Raw genomic sequence first — 25,832 nt, forward strand, 5'->3', positions numbered from 1 at the left:
AAAAAAAAGCGAAACCAGAGGAAAAGAATATGGTGCCGGGAGCCCTCTGAAGCATACAGCTGCAATAAACATTTCATGTTGCATTCCTCACCTTATTATCACAGTGGTCACTGATGATATTACACAAATAGAACATGTTGTTAATAGGTTATTTTTTAAGTTTTCAATATTAGATCACTGAGAAATGATCACTACAATGATCTCACTGAAACTTAAAATACTATTTCGTGAAATATATTGTATATTTTCAAGTATTTTTTAAATTATTATCTTCTTTTACCTTAACGAGGGAGCGGCAAGTGAACCCCTTGAACTTGTTCATATTCAACCAATATTTATTAAGAATGCACTATGTGACAGGCACTAAGATGTATCATGAAGGTATATCACAATGAGAATAGAGGTCAGAAAAAAAGTGTAGCTAAAGGGTTAAGAGATTACAGACAATGTTGTAAGTAACTCCAGAAAGGGATCAGATTTGGGATGGAAAAACATGTAGAAATACACAAGGGGGAGAAGTGAAAAGCTGAAGGACATTTCAAGTTGGGTATGTGCAAAGGGAGAACACGAATGCTTCAGGAATGATGCAAAGTTAAAGTTAAGATGGTGCATAAAACGCTCTATAACCTGCCTTCTGTGGATCTCTTACATTAAATCTTGCTATTTCTTGATTCATACATTATGTTTATCTTCTGTGCCATTGCCTGTGCAATCTACTCTATTTAGATGATTGCCTTTCACTCTTCATTTCTCCTGGTTAATATCTTTACACAAGTCTTCTCCATTCAACTATGGATTCCTTAGAGACAGGTACACACACATCTTATTCATCTTTGTATCCCAGGGCATAATACAATTCTTGGCACAATGCAGCTATTCTATAAATGCCTATTGAATCCATTGATTCATCGATCCACCAACAAAGTCAGTGAGCACTTTCTTTGTTATTGATTGGTTGATAAGTTTACAACAGTTTAAAAAAAAAAAAGACATGATAATCTAAGGATTACCTTAATCTAATCTAATCCTACCTTAATCTAATCTAATTTTTGCCTTATTACCTTAATCTAATCTAATCTTTCTTCTAAGGAAGAAAGCAGCAGATGAATTTGAGAAAGTAGGTTGGGGACAGACAATGAAAGATCAGCCATGCCACTTAAAGAAGTCAGAATTAACTTTGTGTCTCATTTTCACCAAAGGTTTATAGAGAGGGAAGAGGTATCATTTCTATATAGAAACATATATGTTTTGTAAAACTTTAAGCAGAGTCTTGTTGAAGTAGGAAATTGAGTTAGAATATATTTGTTGATCGTAGAGGACTGCAGAGTGGTGTAAGAAGTAGAGGAGATGTTAACTGCAGAAGCAGATCTTGTAAAACAAAAAATCTTAAAGTGAAGAGTCGCTTTGCCTCTAGTAAGAATTGAGTTTGGTAATAAAAAGGAACCAGTTGAAGGAGGATCAGGGAGATGTGTGTGAATTTGAAATAAAAACTAACATGAGACCACCATGACAAGGAGAACTATGAAATGAGAATAAGAGGAAGAGAAGAATTGAGGAAGAGAAGCAAATAATTATCCCCATAAAAGAAGGGGTATGATTTGATTTCTGAAATCCTTGCTTATGTAGGAAAAAGAAAAAAAAAATAAGAAGGGATATGATGACAAAGCAGAAGAGAGGGGAGATAAGCAGCTCTGGCTATAAACCAGCATGCAAGTGATAAAAGCCAACAGTTGGAAAAACAGAAATAAACAAATATGAAACAAGTAGGAACACAACTTATTTTATGAGTAGTAAATGAAAATACTTTCTTAAGAGCTAGTACCAGACTTCTTTAGAGAAGTGATTACTGGTTTTTAGGAAAAGTGACTTTGAATATAGAATGTGAGCTCTGGGAACACGGCTCAGGAGGAGCAAATCAAAGATCACTGATGTTGTTTATGAGAAGTAAAAGAGAAGACCTCCTCCAACATGGTCGACTGAGTTTTCCTTTATAAACTTACAGAAATGACGGATAAAATATAATTATTGTTACAGAAACCATATACAATCTTAAAAACAAAAAACAAAATTCTCAGTGTCCAAAATAAATTTTAAAAATTGAAGAGCAGAAAGCAGAACTGATACTGTGGTAGCCCTCCAAAATTTTACACTTGGCTATATGCCTCAGGAGCCAGTAGTTGTGTTTTAATGTCCAATCACAAGGCTGAGCTTTGATAAGGCAGGTGGGCTGGAACCAAGTCTCTAGGTAACACCTGGAGCCTTAGGAATTGCCAGTCACTGGAACTGGAAAAAGGCAATCTACTAGTCTGGGGAAGCAATCACAAATTTGTTCTTTGGAGCTTTGGATGGGGACAAAAAAACATAAGGTACTTATGATAAACCAAAACTGCAGCCCTGCAACAGATCTAAATTTACAATATTTGCATAATTCAGGAGCCACAGAGAAATTATCATTTGAAAATGCTTCAGGATCTTTAAAAGCTACAGTATGCTGGCAGAAGCAAATGCATAATTGCTCTAAAGGGACTCTTGCAACTAAGGGCATAAGAGAGTCCCATAAACAAAACAACCCCACTGAAGAAGAGCACCATGTGAGGAAATAAATCACTGAATGAGTCAGTGGAGGTTGTAAACAAGAGTTAGAAACTCAAAAGCTAAAAATAACAGAACTACCAGAAAAGATAAAATAAAGAAATATAACTTAATTAAAAGGGAAAAGTAATAGAAATCATAATGAAAGAATAGGCAGATTTCACAAATAACAGAACATGTAGTTTTGAAAATAATATTGTCATTGAAATTAAAATGAATGAGTCCAACCAGATCCTACTAGTGAATGAATAACCTCCTTTTCTTCTCCTTATTTAAAATTACACTTAGCTGTGTTTCTTCCCAGGTTTGTCAAACAGGTTATATTTGGTGAACCACAGTTCAAATAATATGGCGTTAGAAATAAAATACAGCCATGCGTTGCCTAACGACGAGATACATTCTGAGAAATGCCTCATTAGGCAATTTCATTGTTGTGCAAACATCATAAAGTATACTTACACAAACCCAGATAGCATAGCCTTATGATCCTAGACTACAAACTTTTATAGCATATTACTGTACTGAATACTGTAGGTAACTGTAATACAATGTTGTGTTTGTGTTTCTAAACGTATCTAAACATAGAAAAGGTAATATGTTGCACTATGATGTTACAACATATATGCTTACATCACTAAACGTATCTAAACATAGAAAAGGTAATATGTTGCATTATGATGTTACAACATATATGCTTACATCACTAAGCAATAGGGATTTTTCAGCTCCATTATAGTCTTAGGGGACCACAGCCACATAACATAGTTGGACATTGAAATGTTATGTGGTGCATGACTGTCTTTAAAAAGTGCTGCTAGGCCACTGCCCTCCAGGCTGAGACACACTGAGACTCTGTCTCTTAAAAAAAAAAAAAAAAAAAAAAAAAAAAAGTGCTGCTAGTCAATACAATGTAAAAATATAAACTTACTGTCATCAATTCATTCCCTTGAACCTAAAAATAATCTCTCAACAAAATGAACCTTCCTTATTTCTGTGATAAGTCCTTTCTTTTTTTTCTTCTGTCCTTTGTCCCAAGGAGAAAGGATTCACTTGGGTCCCTGTGAGAAGAGCTTCTTTAGTACTCTAAAATTAGAAAAGTATACCCAAGATAGAGTAGGTTCCTCCCGATTCCCTAGGAGAGTAGAGGACCAAATCTCTCTCCTAGGTCCTGCTTTATGGCTATATGTGTGTCCTTGCTAGTACAGATGCCTTCCATATAAGGACTCAACTTCCCTAGCTGCCAGATTTCTGCTTGAAACACTGCCTGCTAGTGTTGACACTTTTTTTTTTTTTTTTTTTTTTTTTGAGACGGAGTTTCGCTCTTGTTACCCAGACTGGAGTGCAATGCCGCGATCTCGGCTCACCGCAACCTCCGCCTCCTGGGTTCAGGCAATTCTCCTGCCTCAGCCTCCTGAGTAGCTGGGATTACAGGCACACGCTACCATGCCCGGCTAATTTTTTGTATTTTTAGTAGAGACGGGGTTTCACCATGTTGACCAGGATGGTCTCGATCTCTTGACCTCGTAATCCACTCCACAGTGATGAAGCAAGACAGTGTTTTATTTATACTGCATCTACCCTATACTCTCTTTTTCTACCTCACATCTGCAGATCAGGGGGCTTTAACGGCTTTGTGCCTTAGTCGTTTCCACTCACCAGTGGTGATCTCAGGAGGCAGGGTTGCAATTCAGTCATCAGTGATTTCCTCAAATCCTAACTGACGGAGGTCTAAAACTGATAGAGATCTCTGCCTTTATAAACATTTTGCATTTTAATCGAGTCTCAATGGGAGTAGATCTGCACATTCTTATAACCACCCCGAAGTCCTTACCCAGCAAAAGTGCATTTGTATATATATTTTCATCCATTTGACATAAGTGTAACAGCTAGTTGTTAAAGTGCCCAGACTAACAGTTTGTCTTAACACATATTTTCATACCAAAAACCACTTTATTTCACAACTTGACAAAATCCACATTAGGATTTGTTGGAAAATTAAAAGTTTTTTTTTTTTTTTTTTTTTTTTGAAACGGAGTTTCCTTCTTGTTGCCCAGGCTGGAGTGCCGTGATGCGATCTTGGCTCACTGCAACTTCGGACTCCCAGGTTCAACTGATTCTCCTGCCTCAGCCTTCCGAGTAGCTGGGATTACAGACATGTGTCACCACGCCCAGCTAATTTTGTATTTTTAGTAGAGACAGGGTTTCTCCACTTTGGTTAAGCTGGTCTCGAACTAACTCCAGATCTCAGGTGATCTGCCGGCCTTGGCCTCCAAAGTGCTGGGATTACAGAACTGAGCCACCGCACCTGGCTGGCAAATTAAAATCCTTTACTCACAAAATGATAAAATGAAGGAGACACAGCTGAAAGTAAATGTGTAAGAGTTAACAGAATCAGTACAAGTGAATAGCTGTGGAACCTAGGGGGACGCAGGAATCAAGGTAAAGATACCTGCTTAATCCATGTTAGCATAAATTGACTATGGTTGACATCACAGAAGTGGGTAAGCGTATCAAATAAATGAATCCTTTCTTTAAAAACCACATAAAACTTATTTTATTCCCTTAAAGAGAAATATTTTCAAAATACAGGCACATTCCTGGTAGGGTGATACCAGTTGAGATGACGGCATTGCCATTCCAGGGCCAAGAAAGCAACTTTAAAAACATGCCAGATGCTGTAGTCTAGATGTGTCCCTCAAAATCCACATTTTGAAATCCTAACCCCCAAACTGATGGTTTTAGCAGATGGCCTCTTAGGAAGTGAGGAAGAGGATTAAGGTCCTTATAGAACAGGCCCAAGGGAGCCCCTCTACCCTGTCCATCATGTTAGGACAGAGGCAGAAAGTGCTATCCACTAAACAGAAAGCACCCCTCCCTAGACACACCTTGCTCTTGGACTTTCCAGCCTCCAGAAATGTGAAGAATAAATTTCTACGGTTCATAAGCTGCCCGGTCTATGACATTTTGTTATGGAAGCCCTAAAGGATCAAGCCAACCCAGAATAGCACTGTTACCCGCCCATCTTTTTGTTACCTCACCTAGGGTAACACCATACCCATTCCAGCGTTAAGCCCTCCTTCTTTAGTATCAACGTGCTTGGAATCCTGAGTAATCCTGACACCTTTTTTCTCCCTAAAGGAAAGAAGGATACGTACCAATTAACAGGATCGGTTATTAATAGTACTCGATTCTGTGCATGAAGCCTATAGGCATTTAAAAACATGTCATCTGGAGCCAGACCGCCTGGGAACAAATCCCAGCTTACCAGACAGGCTGCTTAGCCTTCCTTTATTTGGACTCATTTGTCAAACCAGGGCAATTTCCGATCTCATAGGGTTGCGAGGAGGATTTTAAAAGGCCCTTGGAACAGAGCCTAATACTCAGAAATCAATACACGTGACGTCTCTTAAAAAGGTTTCCAGAAATGTTCTCGACAGGTTAGGTGGGTTCATCATGACGCCGCTTTCCAGTGTAAGGGAGGGGAACAGCTATTTAGCACCACACAACTTCTCCTCCGGGCTCAGAACGGCCCTCGGTAGACGACTGTCCCTTCCCGACAGGGACACTCCGGATACAAAGGCTCTTCCGCCAGGCCCGCCGCCAGCACGGGGCGGAGCCCGGAAGCGAGCCAGAGTCCTCCGAAGGCCGGTTCCTCTCCGGCCCCAACGAAGTACAGCTTTTACTTTGCCGCAATCTGAGTAAACCCCAGGAGATTGAGGCTTCCGAAACAGAACCGACGAGAACACTCAGAGGAAGCCTTTCCACGTCCTGACTCTGCCTTTGAGGGAAAAGAAGTTGGCCGCAGCGAACAACGCCGAGCCCTCGAGAAGGCGGAGTCTGCAGGGCGCGACGGGCCCACCGGAGGGCCCCGGGAGGGGCGGGGCTGGCGGAGCGCGAGGACCCCGGGCCGAGGTGTGGGGGCTGACCATAGCGCGCCGGACGCCGGTGTGAATATATACCACCTGCTCCTGTAGTGCCCAGGCCCGCGCCGCGGGGTCCCCGGAGCTGCCACTATCGAGGCTCTCTTGCCTAGTGCCCTACGGCTTTAATCCTTCGAGTGCAGGAGAAAAATAGAACCCTAAAGACAGGCAGCTCCTAGGCACCAGCACAGGAAATAAGCCATGGGGGTGGGGTCCTTTGCTCGCGCCGAAATTCAAAGGAATAAATAGTTCCGGCGCGGGTGTTGAGAGTGGCGTGGCGGGGACTGCAGCCGCTATGGGAAAGTTCGCTTCGTAGCAGCCGCGGCTCGAGAATTGGCCTGCTCCCCTCCTTTGTGAAGCGGAGGAGCTTTTGGAGTGCGTCAAACCCTGGCCCGAGGCAGCGGTGAGGCGTCCGCCTGAGCGCGGCCCGTTGAGCCCGGCTGGGCTTCCTGGCGGGAGGCGGGAGGCTGGGGCTGCGGGGAAGAGGACTAGCGGCAGAGAGGGAGCCCAGGTGACCGTAGGAGTAAAGCCGAGTTCCTGTTTGGCCTTTGAGTAGGGCAGAGAGGTGTCGACAGGCTTGGAGAAGCTAGGTCACAGCCTGAGTAAAAGCTAGAAGTTGGACAATATGAGATACATCTCATCTCTAGTAAATACTGAAACGCCTTCCCCTCCTCCCGCGGTCAGGCACGGTTCGGGGATGCCATGATGGCCGCAGGTGAAGATCCTACAGGAACTTATAGGCAGATAATGACCGTCTAATAATCAGCCTTAAGTGCCATGAAGGAAAAAGCCCAGTGAAGGAATGTGGAGAGGTGACATAGGGGTGTCCGGGACGACTCCAGTAAGGTGACACTTGAGCAAAGACGGGGGTGCAGTAGAGAGTAAGCTGTGCCAGTGTCAGAGAAAAGCTCGTTGTGGGCAAAGAGAATGGAATATGAAATAATCCGTAGTCTTTGCTAGCTAGAGTATGGTAAAAGTAGAAGGCAAACCTGGAAAAACAGGAGAAATAGTTAACTCTTCCCATTTGAATGGTTTGATTTCCAGACAGTGGCTAACTCTGGCGTACTTTTCAGTAAATGAAAGATGTCTGCGTCAGACAAGATAGTTTGTCAAAAAACAAAACAAAACAAAACAAAAAAAAAATAGTTTGTCAAGTGGCTGTTTTATTTCTATCGCGCTCTTATTCCCGTTTTTGCCTCTCGTGTTCATTATGTTTCTAGGTTTACATTCCACTTAGATGGTGTTACTTCTGTTTCTTACGGAACTGGTTGGTGGCCTGTCTGATGCTTGTCAGAGGTTTTCTGACGCAAGACAGTATCGAAAATGCATATTAAGTCAATTGTTCTAGAGGGATTCAAGTCCTATGCTCAGAGGACTGAAGTCAATGGTTTTGACCCCCTCTTCAATGCTATCACTGGTTTAAATGGTAGTGGGAAATCCAATATATTGGACTCCATCTGCTTTTTGCTGGGCATCTCCAACCTGTCTCAGGTAAAGTGTAAACTTTCTCATTTGTGTGAATTTTAAGTTTGGAAGGAGAATCCTTACTGAACTTTGGAGATTTACCAACATTCTCTTCATTTGTGTTTTTATACATTTTGTAAATTACACCTCACTGCAACCTTTTAAGAAAAGTCATATTACTCCTTTAGATGAGAAAATAGACACTTAGAGAGGTTGCCTAAGGTTCATCCTTTTAAGATGTTTAGAAGTAACAGTGTCTCAAAACTCAGGCATTCTGACTTTAAAGTGGTCTTGTTCCAGAGTATTTTCACCCCTGTGTAATGATGCCTTTCCAAATCCTATTCATGGATTGGATGAGTAATGAAAATCATGGGCACTATCTTTATATCTTGCAGAGTAACTTTTTGTCAAAAAACGAATAGGAAACAGTTCAGAATTGAAAGGGTTCTGTAGAGAAAAATGTCCACTGCAGGTTGTTGCCTCTTTTTCTTGTTTTTCCTGCCAGAGGGTGCAGCTGCCTATCCTTGTCTACTTAATGGACACAATATTGGTGGGTTTTCCAACAGCAAGGAATCCATTTTTAGTGCTGCTTTGTATATAGGGGATTTTGTAATTGATAAACTTTTCATTCTTTATTTTAGGTTCGGGCTTCTAATTTACAAGATTTAGTTTACAAAAATGGGCAGGCTGGTATTACCAAAGCCTCGGTGTCAATTACTTTTGATAATTCTGACAAAAAGCAAAGTCCTTTAGGATTTGAGGTTCATGATGAAATCACAGTAACAAGGCAGGTGAGTGCCCGATTAAACATTTGCGTATCTTAAGAAGTTTTACGTCTGATGTGTTTTTTGGCCCATGCCTTTGCATAAAGTGCTAGAGGAAGTTCATGTGCAAAATTGGTACATTAAGTTCTGAGTGGATTCCTTAAGAATATTTTCCTTATATTAAAATTTTGATCATGAACATTCTATCACTAAGAGCATTGAAAGAGAGCTGAAAAGTTATTCATCCAATATAAGCACTCAACTATGCTGAAATCTTAAACCATACTTGAATCTTCTCTGGCTGTTCTTGAACACCTGCGTACCTGAGATCTTGAAGTCTTCTGAGATAACCCATTCTGTTTTTGGATAGGTCTTATTAGAAAGTTATTCCTATAAATTTTGTCATAGTCTGCTGTCTTAAAACTTTATACATTGATCCTTGTCCTCTTGAGAGCACCAAGAGCAAATCTAACTTATTCCCTGTTTCAGTGTTTAAGTGATCTGCAAGTATACGAGTTTCAGTTCTAAGTGAAATCTTGCCAGGTCTTTTTCTAGTTCTTTCACTTGCCTAATTATACCAAGTATGCTCCAGTTCACTTCTCTGCCCTCCATTTATCTGCCTATCTTTCTATTTCTTTTAATGGCACCTTAGATTGAGTGTATTGGAATTGGTCTAGTTAGAGTTATTTCATTTTAGATATTCTATTTTTATTTTTCCCATAGAGCATTGGAGTGTTGATAATACATTGTGGATTCATATTAGATTTACTTGAAACCACTAAATTTTTTTAGGTCTGTTATTAATATAGTCAGGCAGTGTTTTCAGCTTGTCAAGGTTTTAAATGTTGTCAGCTCCCATATACTGCCCATCTTTGCATTATGTCACTTACAGATTTTCTCCTCTATTTTATTGAACGCCTCTGGTTTAAAAAAAAAAAAAAAAAAAAAAGGTTGACTAGGTTGGGACAGAAATGATCTATGCCATTAGGCAATCATCAAATATTTACCCTCTAGGAATTGTCACTACGTCTCATACTAATCCACCTAATTGTTCCTGTCCTCATTCAGGCCATAAACCTGTATCTTCACCAAAGTTTTGTCATAAAGTTCTTGTCAGAGAGGTCTCTTCACATATGTTAATATATGAACTACCAACATATCCTGTCAGGAAAAGAACTAACATTTATTCAATGTTAATTAACTGCTTGATGTACATTGGGTGTTCTTGAATGTACTGGGATGCACAGTTAGAATAATGAGAAACAGAGCTTGTCTTTAAGGACCTTAATCTGGTAGATGAGATGGTCATACCCAATAAATGACAGTTTAAGTGTGATAGCAGAGTATGGTGTCTGGCATGACTTAATGAAACCATACTGAAGCTCCATGATTACCCTTTCTTTTAAGTAGTCACAAATCATCTCTTTATTAATAGCTTTTTGAATCTTGTCATGAGTTAATGTCAGGCTACTCTGTCTGACTTCTATTCCCATTATAAAGTAGAGAAAGTTATCCTCTATAGAAAAATAACAAGGTAACTAGGAAAGGAAGGCATGTTTTACATATACTTGGAAACATAAAGCTAGAAGTTACCTGAGAGACTGAGTCCGGTGCATGGCAGAGTAAAAGGCTTGTGTGTAATTACATAACTAGTTAGCAGAAGTACTTGCATTAGACACTAGTTGTCCTGACTCAGCGATTTGGGCCATGTCATACTTGTTGGACTATGCAGAATTGTTTTGTTTACTGCTAGTTGGACAGAACAACTAAATGTAGGCTAATATACTTAGTAATTTATCACAGCCCAAGGTGTGCATGTACGCTAATATTTAAAATATTGCTTTCTTTTTTAGGTGGTTATTGGTGGTAGAAATAAATATTTAATCAATGGAGTAAATGCCAACAACACCAGAGTACAGGATCTCTTCTGTTCTGTTGGCCTTAATGTTAACAACCCTCACTTTCTCATCATGCAGGTATTCTATCTGAGGTCTTTCTATCTCTTTCATAATAGTTTTGACATTTTTTACTTTAAAGTAATTACAATAGAAGGACCTTATTTTTGGATTTTATATTTTCTATTTACTATTGTGCTGTGTCCGGCCATCTGTTAAGAAATGTGGTTTAGTTACTTGCATTAATGTATTCCACATTATGGGCCTTTGAATTCTCTAGAATGTTTAGAATTAGATTTCCTTGACTTTTTATTTTGTCACTCAAAGAATAATACATGTTAACTGTACAAAAATTATCATATCCTTTTAAATTATTGGATTAATGCCTCTTAATATTACAAGTATAAAAGTTTGCATAATTTTCTTATTTAGAGACACAAATGAGAGGTAAAGCTTGATTTTATCTTACATTTACATTATTTAATTTGACTCATCCAGCTATCCTTTGAGAGAATTACAGTAAAGTCAGTGGGAGCTTGTCAGTGGGACCAAAATAAAAATATTTCCACTACATCAGAGCTTCAGAGCTGAAAATTTACTTTAAGTGAATCTACATTCTAGTAATACGATTCTCTGAGACCTGAGTGTGCAGGTTTTTTACTTGGTTTTGATAGTGAATGAATTTAATGGGTTTTTGGCATTGATAGGAAAAATTTTATTCTATTTGAAACCTGGAAGTATGTTATCTGTTTTGTGAAATTATCCTGGAGGGTTATCATTCAAACAAATTTTAAAAGTTTATCCATTATGCTAAAATTTCTTCTTATATTTATGTGTTTTAAAATTGAATATTTCTACCTGTTAATGTTAAGTGTTTCAGAAGCATGGTCCTTGTTAACTTTGTATCATTTAATGGATTATTTCATTTGTATCATTTCATAAGTTGCCTAATTTGTATCACTGGTGAGTGAGAAAGTGAATAGCAAAGTTCCAAAATTCTAGAATTGTAGAAGAAAGACACCCAAAGACGGGTATATTGAGACACAGTAGTTTCAGTCTAGATAAACATGAATGCCAGTACAGATAAACATTTTCTGTAATTTGTTATCTGAGTAAGTTTGCCATTTTATTTTCAGGGCCGAATTACTAAAGTATTGAATATGAAACCTCCAGAGGTAAGAGTACTATTTATGGACGTTAAAAATAATGGATATAGATATTATTTTAATCTTCCGAAGAGTCCATTTAAAAATAGTTTTTCTATTAAAATTTTTGGAAACATTGTTTATTTAGGAATGATTAGTAAAGACAGTTGTATGTTTGTGTAGTATTTGGCACTATACCCAAATATTAAAATTGATTTTGATTGTATAAAGGAGTCTTGCTTAACTGGTGTTTGTCAGAATTTATTCCTACAGAAAAAGCCTACAGGATAAGATTTGTGTGAAATTACTGTATTTTTATGGTTCCTTTGGGCCAAATTTTGCTAAGATATTTAGTGAGGTCAGGGCAAAAATGGTATACTTAATGTAAATTCCAGTGGGACACTTTGTCTTGGATACTCAACATTAATAAAATTGTCATTCCAGATTTTATCCATGATAGAAGAAGCAGCTGGAACCAGGATGTATGAATACAAAAAAATAGCTGCACAGAAAACTATAGAAAAAAAGGAGGCAAAGCTGAAAGAAATTAAGACGGTAATTTAATTCATAGAAAACATTTTTGGAGAAGAATGTAAATTTTGGTTAAGAGTTTTTGCTGTAAAGAGGGAAGAATTTTTTTTTCTTGAATCGATTTTCCATAGTCATCCATGCTACTTTTCTTCCAAATAAATATTAATGGTACTTTATATACTGAAAATACTAATTTTCTTTTATTTTCCAGATACTTGAAGAAGAGATCACTCCAACCATTCAAAAATTAAAAGAGGTATATTCTGTATATGTGAGGATAATCAATTAGAATGTCTTTCAGAAGTCAGTGATGTATCCAAAATCATCCACATAGTGATACTGCTTCTCAGGGATTTTTTTCTGCAATGAGTTAATAGAGTTGGCATTCTATAGGCTCAGCCTTCTGCTTGCAGAAGATACATAGTTATCTAAGTCATAAGATACTGGAGAGTAATTTTTATAGTTTCAGAAAATGGTATGCCAAATTTTAATACTTATAGAAGTATTAATTAGGATTGACTGGAACAACATTTGTTTTTTTTTTCTTTTTTTTTTTTATTGCATTTTAGGTTTTGGGGTACATGTGAAGAACATGCAAGATTGTTGCATAGGTACACACATGGCAGTGTGGTTTGCTGCCTTCCTTCCCCTCACCTGTATCTGTCATTTCTCCCCATGCTATCTCTTCCCACCCCCCCCACCCCACCGTTCCTCCTCCATTTCCCCCCAACGGACCCCAGTGTGTAGTGCTCCCCTCCCTGTGTCCATGTGTTCTCATTGTTCAACACCCGCCTATGAGTGAGAACATGCGGTGTTTGATTTTCTGCTCTTGTGTCAGTTTGCTGAGAATGATGGTTTCCAGGTTCATCCATGTCCCTACAAAGGATGCAGACTCATGGTTTTTGATGGCTGCGTAATATTCCATGGTGTATATGTACCACATTTTCCCTATCCAGTCTATCATCGATGGGCATTTGGGTTGGTTCCAGGTCTTTGCTATTGTAAACAGTGCTGCAGTGAACATTCGTGTGCATGTGTCCTTATAGTAGAATGATTTATAATCCTTTGGATATATACCCAGTAATGGGATTGCTGGGTCAAGTGGGGTTTCTATTTTTAGGTCATTGAGGAATCGCCACACTGTCTTCCACAATGGTTGAACTAATTTACACTCCCACCAACAGTGTAAAAGTGTGGAACAACATTTGTTAAAGATAATGGCACTCTTAGAAACCCTCATTGATAGAGTGGAAATTTCCAGGATAAGAGGGACTGTCAGTATAATTATTGCTGTCAAGGTATTTTGTAAGTGAAAGGTATAGAAACAGAGAATTGAGTTTTCTCTGTAATATTTGCAGCTCCTAACATCAAAAACTATGGCACTATTTTGTGAAAGAATGCATTTATAAACTACATTTTTTTTTTGAGACGGAGTTTCGCTCTTGTTACCCAGGCTGGAGTGCAATGGCGCGATCTCGGCTCACCGCAACCTCCGCCTCCTGGGTTCAGGCAATTCTCCTGCCTCAGCCTCCTGAGTAGCTGGGATTACAGGCACGCGCCACCATGCCTAGCTAATTTTTTTTGCATTTTTAGTAGAGACGGGGTTTCACCATGTTGACCAGGATAGTCTCGATCTCTTGACCTCGTGATCCACCCGCCTCGGCCTCCCAAAGTGCTGGGATTACAGGCTTGAGCCACCGCACCTGACCTATTTTTTTTTTTTTTCTTGAGACAAGTCTGACTCTGTTTCCCAGGCTGGAGTTCAGTGGCATGATCACAGCTCACTGCAGCCTCCACCTCCCAGGCTCAAAGGATCCTCCCACCTTAGCTTCCCGAGTGGCTGGGACTACAGATGCATGCCACCACTGCCTGCTAATTTTATGTATTTTTTTGTAGAGATGGGTTTCTCCTAGTTGCTTAGACTGGTCTTGAACTCCTGGGCTCAAGTGATCCACCCGTCTTGGCCTCTCAAAGTGCTGGGATTATAGGAGTGAGCCACTGTGCCCATCCAAACAATGTTGTTTTTAAAGATACCCATTTAGGAACTTATTAAATGCTTATTGAAATTTGGTACTACTTAAAGCTGTCTTGAATCCATATAGTAGTGTAGATTTTACAGAAAAAAGTGTAATCTTGAAAGTACTCTTTTTGTATGCATGATTTAGTAGAAACACTACATCAGGAATTTAAACTTAGGTCCTAGACTTGATTTGGCGCAATTTCTTCCTAAATCTAACAACATGGACAGATCATTTAATCATTCTAAATTTGTTTTTTATGTCTAAATTAAGGATTTTAGTTGCGACTTTGTCTGGTCCCAATAGGTCCTTATGGGAATCAAGTTTAGTAATAATGTGAGCAAATGCTTATAGTAGTTAGTACTTAAAATAATGGGTACGCATTTTGGTAATACTACAGAATTTACTTAATAGTGTATCATTGGCGGGTGTGTAAGTTGTCTTTAATTGACTAACACTAGCTTATGAACCTTATGTGCATATCTATATTTGTTAAGCTCAACTGCCCAATTACATGTTAAAAGAAATAGCCAAGTAAGATTCACTAGAGATGGTATAATGCTATCTAAAAATCCTGACTTCTAATATTATGTAAAGTTTCCTCCATTTTAAAATGCTATACTTGTTTAATACAGGACGAAATCTGTTATGTAATGAGAAATTTGATACATGTTGCATAATTGGTTTTGGTTTTTTTTTTTTTTTAATACAATTTTGAGTTATTCTTTTTTCGTGACTTCCTTTTCAGGAAAGATCTTCCTACTTGGAGTACCAGAAAGTAATGAGAGAAATAGAACATTTGAGTCGTTTATATATTGCTTATCAGTTTTTACTGGCTGAAGATACCAAAGCACGCTCAGCTGAGGAGTTAAAAGAAATGCAAGATAAAGTTATAAAGCTTCAAGAAGAATTGTGTGAGAATGATAAAAAAATAAAAGTACTTAATCATGAAATAGAAGAATTGGAAAAAAGAAAAGATAAGGTCTGAACATATGTATTAGAATGGATAATATGCTCTGAAAAAAATACTAAATTATAGTAACTATTTAGGATTCACTGGGCATTGTCTTCCGTATTGATTTGTTAATCTTGCTATAAGATAGTGAAATAACTTATAAAAAAGTGTTTATTTGATACAGAACACATACAAGAAAATGACAACATGAACAAATTTTACGTAAGTGATTGATTTGGCTGCATTTTATTACAGGAAATAGGAGGTATACTTCGATCTTTAGAAGATGCTCTTGCGGAGGCTCAGCGAGTTAATACTAAATCTCAAAGTGCATTTGATCTCAAGAAGAAAAATCTGGCATGTGAAGAAAGCAAACGCAAAGAGCTGGAAAAAAATATGGTTGAGGTCAGTGAGCTTAATATGCCTCTAGTGTACGTTTATCTATTCCATGAATATTTAGTGAGTGTCTACTCGGAGCTAAGTATAGTTGTCTGGGCTAGGGTTACAACTTGGTCAGTGGTCAAAAGTCCTTGCCTTGTGGGTCTTCATTCCATTGGGGGAAATGATAATAAAAAAAATAAATAAAACATATATAGTGATAACTAATGTGGAGAAAAAGTAAAGCAGGGCAGGGGATTAGGAGTGTAGGGGGAAAAGGGTACAATTTGGGGTTTTAAATTGGGTAGCCATTGAAGTAAGGTGGAGAATTGGAAGAACAGGTTTCATAAGCTTAAGAAATACAGTATGAATGTAATAGGCTTGAGGAGCCTCTTAAACATCTTGAGAAGTGATGTTGATTAAGTACTTAAATATATGAATATTGAATCTCAGCAAACATACAGATTTGGAGGGATCATCAATGTACAGGCATTATTTAAATCCATAAGACTAGATAAAATTATCAAGACTGTAAGTTTACATAGGAAGTTTGGAGCCCTGGGATATTTTCCCTATTATTGTTGGAATATCTCAGCATTCAAAAGAGATGGAGTAGTGTGAGGAAAATTACGCTGGTAAGTTGTCCTGGAGTCTAGGTAGAAAAGATGTTTCAAGGAGAAGTGGCCACGAGTGCCTGATTAGATTGCGTTTATACTCTCACAGAATGAGGGCAGAAAAAATTAAAAGTGAATATAGATAACTTTGAGAAGTTTTCTGAAAGAAGGATAAATAGAGAGCTAACTGGAGGGTAATACAGAAGAGTTTTTTGACTTGATTATACATGGGATAAATAAATTCCTTATTAGCAGAAAAGATCCAGTAGAAAAGGTGTCATTTATGATTCAGAAGAGAGAGATGGGAGAGTTGTTAAAATAGGGCCCCTTAGTAGTCGAAAATAGGATAGGAACTAGTGTATAATTAGAGGAGGTCTCATTTGCAAGAACTAGGAATAGGAATAGGTCATCCATAGCAACGGAAGAGTTGAGTATATAGTCTCACATGTACGTAGATGAGCAGGTGTGTTTTTGGAGCTTATGGTACTTCTTTTGAGGGTGATTCCGTTCTTCTATTGAAGATACACATTTGTGTTTTCACTGGAAAAAAATTAACTTTGTCAAAATAATTTATTTGCCCTCTTAGATATTTTTGCAGAGAAATACAGTTGTTGAATTAAGAAACTGGAGGAATTATAGACAAATTTTGAAGCAATATGAATGATGTAGCAGTCTGTGTTGTGGCATCCAATAGTTTGAAACCAGTTAATCCATTACTTTTTTTTAAGTGAGGTTTGTCAAGCTCTAAACATATGGACCTGCCTTGGTTTGGGTTCATTTTTCCTTAGTCTTGTCATGTCCTTAAGCTTCACACACTGATGCTGCTTGCTCCTTTTTCATCTTTTTCTGTATTCTGTGTATGTATTCCTACTTCTCCACATCCTCTCCAGCATCTGTTGTCTCCTGATTTTTTAATGATCGCCATTCTAACTGGCATGAAATGGTATCTCAGTGTGGTTTGATTTGCATTTCTCTAATGACCAGTGATGATGAGCTTTTTTTTATGTTTGCTGGCTGCATAAATGTCTTCTTTTGATAAGTGTTTGTTCATATCCTGTGCCCACTTTTTGATGCATTTTTGTTTTTGTTTTTGTTTTCTTGTAAATTTGTTTAGGTTCTTTGTAGATTCTGGATATTAGCCTTTTGTCAGATGGGTAGATTGCAAAAGTTTTTTCCCAATCTGTTGGTTGTCGGTTCACTCTAATGATAGTTTTTTTTTTTTTTTTTTTGCTATGCAGAAGCTCTTAAGTTTAATTAGATCCCATTAGTTTAATTTGGCTTTTGTTGCCATTGCTTTTGGTGTTTTAGTCATTGAAGTCTTTGACCATGCCTATGTCCTGAATGGTACTGCGTAGGTTTTCTAATAGAATTTTTATGGTGTTAGGTCTTATGTTTAAATCTTTAATCCATCTGGAGTTAATTTTTGTATAAAGTGAAAGGAAGGGGTCCAGTTTCTGCTCAGCACCAAGCTAGCTAGTTATCTTGACACCATTTATTAAATAGGGAATCCTTTCCCCATTGCTTGTTTTTGTCAAGTTCGCCAAAGATCAGATGGTTGTAGATGTGTGGCGTTATTTCTGAGGCCTCTGTTGTGTTCCATTGTTCTATATCTCTGTTTTGATACCAATACCATGCTGTTTGATCAGTACCCTTGTAGTATAGTTTGAAGTCAGGTAGCATGATGCCTCCAGCTTTGTTTTTTTTGCTTAGGATTGTCTTGGCTATGTGGGCTCTTTTTTGGTTTCATAAGAAGTTTAAGGTGGGTTTTTCCAATTATATGAACAAAGTGAGTGGTAGCTTGATGGGGATGGGTATAGCATTGAATCTATTAATTACTTTGGACAGTATGGCCATTTTCATGATATACTGAGTCTTCACAAAGGGGATTTTTTTTTTTAACATTCCAGTCACTCATTTGCCCTTCTCCTGACCAGATGGCTAGGCTTTTTGGCAGTAGCCTGTGAGTTGGTAAAATGTAGCAAGATACAGTGATGGGATGGCCTGAATGGACATCACCACTGCATATAGTTTGGCCCATTGAGCATAATGCCCATGTTCAGTCTCAGTCAAAAGATGACCATTTATTGACCGGATGCTGGTTATAGTCAAGAGGATCCCCTGATTTTGATGGAACTTTGAGTAAACCTTGCCATGCCATTGGTAGGCACATCTCAGAATCTTAGGACCCAGGGAGCCAGAAGAGAAGCCAAAGCATCCCCTGTTGGTTGTTTGGACCTTTCTAATAAGCTAGCCATTTTTTCCTGAGTCCTACTGGTCCCTTGGGGTTCCAACTTGGCTTGATTTCAAATGTACCATTTCCGTTTGATAATTGAGCTCTTTTGAGCCTGCCCCAATTCGTTGATAGGGTTTATAAGCATCCAAGTAAGAATGGGCAGTTTAAGTCACAGAGTCACATGTAGTGCTCTGGCCTTAAGACACATAGTCTCCACCAGTGCACAATAGCAAGCAAGAAGTTATCATTCCAAAGGATTATATCAGGTGGCTGCTTCAAGCTACTTAAAAGTTCAGCTTCTGAGAGACTGGGTTTCACCAGTGACAATTTTCTGTTGCCATAGACTTCAGTCAGCATGCATAGAGATTGTGGACATGTATCATTGCATCAGGCTAACAGGGTATAAGTATTTCAAAAGCAGCACCAAGGCCACCACTTTAAATTATCTTCCAAGGTCTGCTACTGCAAAGTGCCCTGTTCAAAGTTGGTGGCTTTGTTGGGCACCTGGATTAAAGGGGGCCAAAAAAGACACCCACTTGGGTAACATGCTATGTTTAGTACCCAAGAGATCTACCAGCTGTGGGGCTTCATTTTTATTATTGAGTGCCACCAGCACCAAGAGTTTTTATTTGACTATATCTGGGACACTTCCTTGGCTTAGTGTCCATGTGACCTTGGCATTCAGCCTGTGACTTTCCAGTTTTAGTCTTCATGCCCCACAGGCCTTTCTGACCAGCCAGACTAGGCCATTGTGACATTCTTATGTATAGTGAGTTTTAATTAAGAAAGTAATGTCTAATTCTCCACTTGGTACGCAGTACTGCTTTTATTGAGTAACATGAGCTCTTGAGTAAAAGGTGGCAGGCCGATGTGGATATGCGCCACTGGTATAGCTCAAATTCTTAGCTGCGAGGGGCATACCTCCTCAGGTGGTGGTGGTGATCTGCATTACAGGCAACCAAACTATCAGTGTCCATACTCATTGGTGGGAACTGTGGTTACCAGCACCCAAAGTGACACAAGTTATCCTACTCAGAGGCAGATAAGCATAGTGAGTCATTACATTCACCTGAAACCCTCCCATGATCATCAACTTAATTTTTCCCTAGGAAAACTGGAAGTATATCCTGTGGACTCCAATATCCAAGAACTCCGGAAAAGCCTAATTTCTTTTTCTCATTTTGATGAGGGTATAGGGCCATCTCTGGTGGGGACCTGGAGCCCTTGGTCCCACTCTAAACTATGCCCCTTAGCCATTTGGATTCACAGAGTCCCTTTATCAAACAAACACTTCAACCAGACTATATAAGCCTTCCCTGGCCTTTCTGTATACCTGTCCTCTAGCTAGTGAGCCTCCTTTTCTATGAAGGCCTGCTTTGCATGTGTTGGTTCTCTCAAATGCCTCAGGGACTGTCTGTTCTCTCAGGATACATCTGACTACCCACTGCCTGAGCTCTCTGGCCCTGGGAATGAGCAATTACATGTGTCCAATAACCAGAGATCATGTGCTGAGCTTCCCCATTTCTCTCTTTCTCTCTGCCTTAATCCATGCAGCCAGCTCATTCATTTAAGGGGTCATCTATATTCCATTTATTATGCCACCTCCGTAAAACATGCAGCTGCATATCCAAGCCCCTCAACCCTTCAGGGTGACATCTCTGCCCTGGGCTGGGTATTGGGGCAGGGAAGGGAAAGGGTGAAGCCATTCCAGCTTCATCAGTAAGCCATGATTCTGTCAGAACAGATCCTACTAACTGCACTGATGATGTGAAACAAGTTCACTATTCACTAGTTACCAACTTGTTGGTGTTAATAGAACTCACTCATACAGCAGAAGTTATATGTGACAGATTTACTTTTTATAGATCGGCAGTAATAGACAGTAGAAGCTTAGGTTTCATGGTAGGCCAACCCACAAGGGTGGGATGGAGTTTCATCTGTATGTTCCCCATACAGCTGAGGAATCCCAGAAAGTAGCTTGCCCTGTGTTTATACCCCTAGTTCTAAACCCAGACATGATTGACTGGTTGACATGAGTTCCTGAGCTAAAGCATGAAGGGACATGCATGTTTCTAGGAGGGTACTGAACTAGAATATGGATTATGTAGGCCCTTGCCTCTATCAGAGTGTTGCATTTTCTAGCACATTCTACAATTGTTTTTGAGAACTACAACTGAGAGAGGGAGAAAAAATTTAGTCTAAGGACACTCAAATAATTGTCCAACAAAATCTAGATTTCTTTGTCCAGCTACTCAGTTCACATTTTTACCTGGATGACTTTTAAAAAGTGTAAAACTTAACATATCCAGAATAGATTTAGGAATTTTCCTCACCTACCCAAACCCACCCGTGTTACTGAATTTTCCTCATGTTGGTAAATCTTACCACCATTTACCTAATTGTAAGTTAGGTGAATTCTGACCTAATTTAGGCCAGAATCCTAGAGTCCTTCTGGATTCTTGCCTTTCTTTAAATATCTAGATCCACTCCATCAGCAAATTCTGTTGACTTTAAAAGTATAATCAGAATACTGCCCCTTTTTGTTAGCTCCATTACTGCCAACCTCATTCAAGCCATCACTTGTCATGAGGGTAGCTGCAATAATGTTCCTGTTGGTTGCCCTACTGTTTTCTTCTTGCCACTCTATAGTCTGTTTTTTACAGAAGCTAAAATATAAGTTGAATCACATCACTCCTGTACTTAAAATCCTTTGGTGGTTCCAGAATTACGTGTACACTGTATGATGCTTGGACAATAGGATTTGAACTTCATAGATTGACTTATTGGAGATTTTTCTCAAATATTTTGGAAAATTATTTAGAGGTCTGCAGCAATTTGAAAAAAAACTTGCAGACAAATACCATATTGCCTAGACATAGAAAAATAAAAAGTATGTCATAAATACACAAAATATATGTAGGCACTAGTCTTATTTTATCATTTACTACCATAAAATATGCAAAAATCTCTTACTAGAAGTTAGAATTTATCAAAACTTACGCAAACCCCATACTTGACACTATTTGCAGTTGAGAGAAATATAAACAAATGTAAAGATGCAGGGGTTTTTTGTTTTTGTTTTTTTGAGACAATGTCGTTCCGTTGCCTAGGCTGGAGTGCAGTGTTGCAATCTTGGCTCACTGCAACGTCTGCCTCCTGGGTTCAAGTGATTCTCCTGCCTAAGCCTCCCAGGTAATTGAGATTACAGATGCATGCCACCACTCCTGGCTAATTTTTTTGTATTTTTAGTAGAGATGGGGTTTCACCATGTTAGCCAGGATGGTTTTGATCTCCTGACCTTGTGATCCGCCTACCTCAGCCTCCCAAAGTGCTGGGATTACATGGATGAGCCACCGCACCCGGCCCAGATGCAGTATTAAATGATAACTGTATATAACTTACTACAGAACATACTGCACTACTGTAATAATTTTGTAGCTACCTTCTATTGCTGCTGTGTGAGCTCAAGTAAACTCAGTGTGACATTAATCATTTACTTCTTAGTGGTTCATGTTTCCGGTGAGTTGCAGAGCTCAGTAGAAAGTGATCGCTTGTGGTTCTCATGTATTTTTCATCATGGATGAAAAATGCCATAAACCTGAATAACCTGAGATCCATATGAAATGCCACTAGTGATACTGAAAATGCTCCCAAAAAGCAGAGAGAAGTCAGGATGCTACAAGAAAAAGTTGAGTTGCTTGATAACATACCGTAGATTGAGGTCTGCAGCCATGGTTGCCTGCCTTTTCAGACAGATGATTTATCTTTTGAACAGATGATGTAAACTGACGATGTCAATAAATATACCACAGTACTGTATCTTCCTTATGCTTTTCTTAACATTTTCTTTTCTCTAGCTTACTTTATTGTAAGAATACAGTATTTATTGTAGCATACAAAATATGGGTTAATTGTGTTATTGGTAAGGTTTTAAGTTTTGGGGGGAATCAAAAGTATATGTGATTTTCGACTGCATAGTAGGTCTGTACTCCAAATCCCATGTTGTTTAAGGATCAACTATATAATTAAATCTAAATCTTTACCATGGCCTGCAAGGTGCTTCATGATACGACTCTTGGCTCCTTAACCATTTACTCACTGTGCTCCTAGCCCAGTTCCTCAAACACGTTCCTCAGGACTTGTCGAGAATACTGCCCCACATGTATTTGCACGGTTGCTTCTCTCACTTCATCCAGTCTTCTGTTCAAATGGCATCTCAAAGGCCTTCTCTTATTCTTCTTCTTAAGGTAGTGGTTCCTATCACTCTATTCCCCTACCTTGCTTTATTTATTTGTTTACTATGTCTTTCTTGAATATCAGCTCCCTTAGGACAGCGACTCAGTCTGTGTCTTTAATGTCTTAGAACAGGGCCTGCTATATATAAACGCCTAATAAATATTTTATGAATCATGAACTAATCAAGTGGGCCAGGATTTCTTGTCACTTTAATTATAAATAAAATTGCTAAACTTTCTTTTTTCAGTGCTGGTATCTTGCAGTGTCAGATATCTGGTTAATATTACTTAAAAGATGTTACATGATAGTAGTTCTTTTTATAAAACTAATGCTCAAATTTTTATGGCTCCTGACAGTTTATAAAATATTTCCATATACATGCTCTTAATCCTAAAATCTCTACTTTTGAGTTAGTGTAGGATATCTGTTATTTCAGTTTTACAGTTTTAGAAATTCATTTTTAGTTCTTTCAAGTGATTTGTTTAAATCTGCAATTATTTTTTAGCCCAGAGTCTCATGGATTTAATGTGTAACATGGAATGAAAATATTTCAGGTAGCATAAGAGTTTCATTTATTCTAAAAACTGAGTGAATTTCAAAATAATTCAGCATTTATAAAGTTATGATGGTTAAATTATTTTATGCTTATTCCAAATTGCTATGGAATTTGATTACATAAGGGTATATGCGTATAAGGAAGCGGATGTTTTTCTTTAAATACAATGTTTTTCAATTTGAAACTCTTCCTAAAGGACTCTAAAACTTTAGCAGCAAAGGAAAAAGAGGTTAAAAAGATAACAGATGGACTGCATGCCCTTCAAGAGGCAAGTAATAAAGATGCTGAAGCTTTGGCTGCTGCACAGCAGCACTTCAATGCTGTTTCCGCTGGCCTGTCCAGTAATGAAGACGGAGCAGAAGCAACTCTTGCTGGTCAAATGATGGCCTGTAAAAATGATATCAGTAAAGCTCAGACAGAAGCCAAACAGGTAAATATAGACATTAAGCACTATGTGATTGCTTTTTTTCCCAAGAAGTTTCTTTTCACATTATGCTTTGGCAGTTGTTAACATAATGTTGAAAATAATCAATGTCAAGGAACTTGTTGGTTTACTTTAATCTGCAACTCTAATGCCCAATACAGCAAAATTCAAATAGGTTGATTGCTAAATATTGGTGACGTTAATTTGTTAAGATGCTGTACAGCATAAGTTACCCTAATTCCATATGTAAGTGCTTTGTTCTCTTTGCAGCACTGTGTGGAATTTTGGAGATTAATCATTTATTCTTGTCTTCTTTTTTTGGCTATTTTTATTTTTTATTGATATTATAATGTTGAAGTTTTAAGCGTTAGGATTGTCCTTCCCATTGCTTTGCTTATCATACCTAGTTCTTAAAACCTTGCTTCTGAAATTTTACATTTTTCTAGGAAATACCTCTACCTCACATTTATCCTCATTCTAGTCTTTGATCTTCCTACTCTGATTTCATAATCTTAAAAGTCTTGTCAGTCTATTATAATGTTTCTCAAATTTTACATAGTAGTGCAACTTAAAGTCCTATGAACACAAGAATTTTGCTAGCAGAAAAAAATACATGTACATAGATAGCCACATCATTGTTTTGTTTTTAATGGAAGACGCAGATTTTAAAATATAGGCACACAAATATATGTGATTATGCACTAATCCTCTGGTTTTTCTCTTTATATATTTGCATCTTTTTCTTTCAGACATGACAGAGATGGTAGTCACAAATTTATAAGAACTCCAACAGTAGAAAATCTTCAAAGTACTCTCAGTTTGTCTATTATTTTATAAGGGAACTGGGAAAAATGTATCATACAGTTTTGGAGGACACCCCAATCTAGGGTTTAGAATACTAGTTCATAGTTTTAAGCAGCAGTGCTCAGTTGTATAAGTTCTTGAAGGTCTGACACATTTAAATAGTTCTAGCATTTAAATATCAAGAGTTGTAGCATTTAATTATCAGACTGTCAGCATTTAAGTTTTTCTGTCAATTTATCTTCCATTTCTCTATAATCTTATATCTTATTACCCAATTCATTTTTTTTTACTGTTACTAAACAACACTCACAAATATATGCAACTACAAATATGAACAACTAAGTGGAAGAGAAAGGAACTAGAGTTGTGATTTCTAGCTTTCTATTAATTTAATTAGCTACTGACAGTTATTTGATAGAATCTTTCAATTTTAATGTCATGTCTTATAAATATTAAAAATAGGGACTTAAATTTCACATTTTTTAACAACATATTAATCATATATTAGTTTATACTTTGAGTAGTTTTTGAGGAGAAAATACTGGGAAATGACTAATCTTTTGAAATACTAATCCAGGAGACCAAACAATTAAATTTTTAAGGCTAAGGTCTCTTAGTAAAACCAATCTGAACCTTTGGCTATTTAATTACTAGCAGTGCCTGCCTCATACATCCTATAGTCTGTTCCATTTTTCTGTCACAGGCTCAGATGAAGTTGAAGCATGCTCAGCAGGAATTAAAGAATAAACAAGCTGAAGTTAAGAAGATGGATAATGGCTACAGAAAGGATCAGGAAGCTTTGGAAGCTGTAAAAAGACTTAAAGAAAAACTTGAAGCCGAAATGGAAAAGCTAAATTATGAAGGTTTGCCTTTAAAAACATGATAATCAGATCATGAGGAGGTAGTGATTTTTTTATAAAAAGCTAATTTAAATAAAGAACAGAAGCCAGTAGGAGACATTTCTTACCCTATTAAAGAGCGTTAGTATAAGTGTTTGTAAATATAGTAAAAAATGTCTGATTATAAAACAATGCTGAATTTTTGAGAACTCAGTATTGAGAATTTTCTGCTTCAATCATTTGAAAACTCAAAAATGTCTTTTGTGTATTTCTACATTAGTAGGCATTCAATTTGGATGTTAGTTTTTGGAATGAAAATTGTGTTACTTGCTGTTGGAAATAATGTCTTTTTGACACTGCATAGAAATTGGAAGGTTCAGCATGCTTAATACTTATCAGAAATGTGTATTTTTTGCATGCTTTGGAAGTAGTGATGATATTTTCCTTAAAACAGTATACTGTGA

General features: G+C 37.9%; 1 protein-coding gene and 1 long non-coding RNA gene across 3 annotated transcripts in view; one reads left to right on the forward strand and one right to left on the reverse strand.

Annotated features, from left to right (window-relative positions):
• Positions 1 to 3,490: 3,490 nt before the first annotated feature.
• LOC104650926 (uncharacterized) lies at positions 3,491 to 6,461 on the reverse strand. Its single transcript, XR_744496.3, has 3 exons — positions 5,858 to 6,461; positions 5,631 to 5,724; positions 3,491 to 4,901 (listed from the first exon to the last, which is right to left on the reverse strand). It is a non-coding gene; the product is annotated as an uncharacterized LOC104650926 (long non-coding RNA).
• SMC2 (structural maintenance of chromosomes 2) overlaps positions 6,435 to 25,832 on the forward strand; it is a 48,924-nt gene continuing 29,526 nt past the window's right edge. Inside the window, exons 1-11 of one of the 2 annotated variants that reach the window (XM_074395112.1) lie at positions 6,435 to 6,504; positions 7,733 to 8,003; positions 8,618 to 8,767; positions 10,594 to 10,716; positions 11,772 to 11,810; positions 12,225 to 12,335; positions 12,523 to 12,567; positions 15,078 to 15,311; positions 15,540 to 15,689; positions 23,498 to 23,731; positions 25,233 to 25,392. In XM_074395112.1, the coding sequence (XP_074251213.1) occupies positions 7,836 to 8,003; positions 8,618 to 8,767; positions 10,594 to 10,716; positions 11,772 to 11,810; positions 12,225 to 12,335; positions 12,523 to 12,567; positions 15,078 to 15,311; positions 15,540 to 15,689; positions 23,498 to 23,731; positions 25,233 to 25,392 (1,414 nt within the window). In that variant the 5' untranslated portion in view covers positions 6,435 to 6,504; positions 7,733 to 7,835. Of the gene's footprint in view, positions 6,505 to 6,569; positions 6,916 to 7,732; positions 8,004 to 8,617; positions 8,768 to 10,593; positions 10,717 to 11,771; positions 11,811 to 12,224; positions 12,336 to 12,522; positions 12,568 to 15,077; positions 15,312 to 15,539; positions 15,690 to 23,497; positions 23,732 to 25,232; positions 25,393 to 25,832 lie in introns of those variants that run through there. The other variant, XM_003925267.3, reaches the window with a different exon arrangement.

The sequence above is a fragment of the Saimiri boliviensis genome, chromosome 2, assembly GCF_048565385.1.
Source record: "Saimiri boliviensis isolate mSaiBol1 chromosome 2, mSaiBol1.pri, whole genome shotgun sequence".
Taxonomy (NCBI): Eukaryota; Metazoa; Chordata; class Mammalia; order Primates; family Cebidae; genus Saimiri; species Saimiri boliviensis.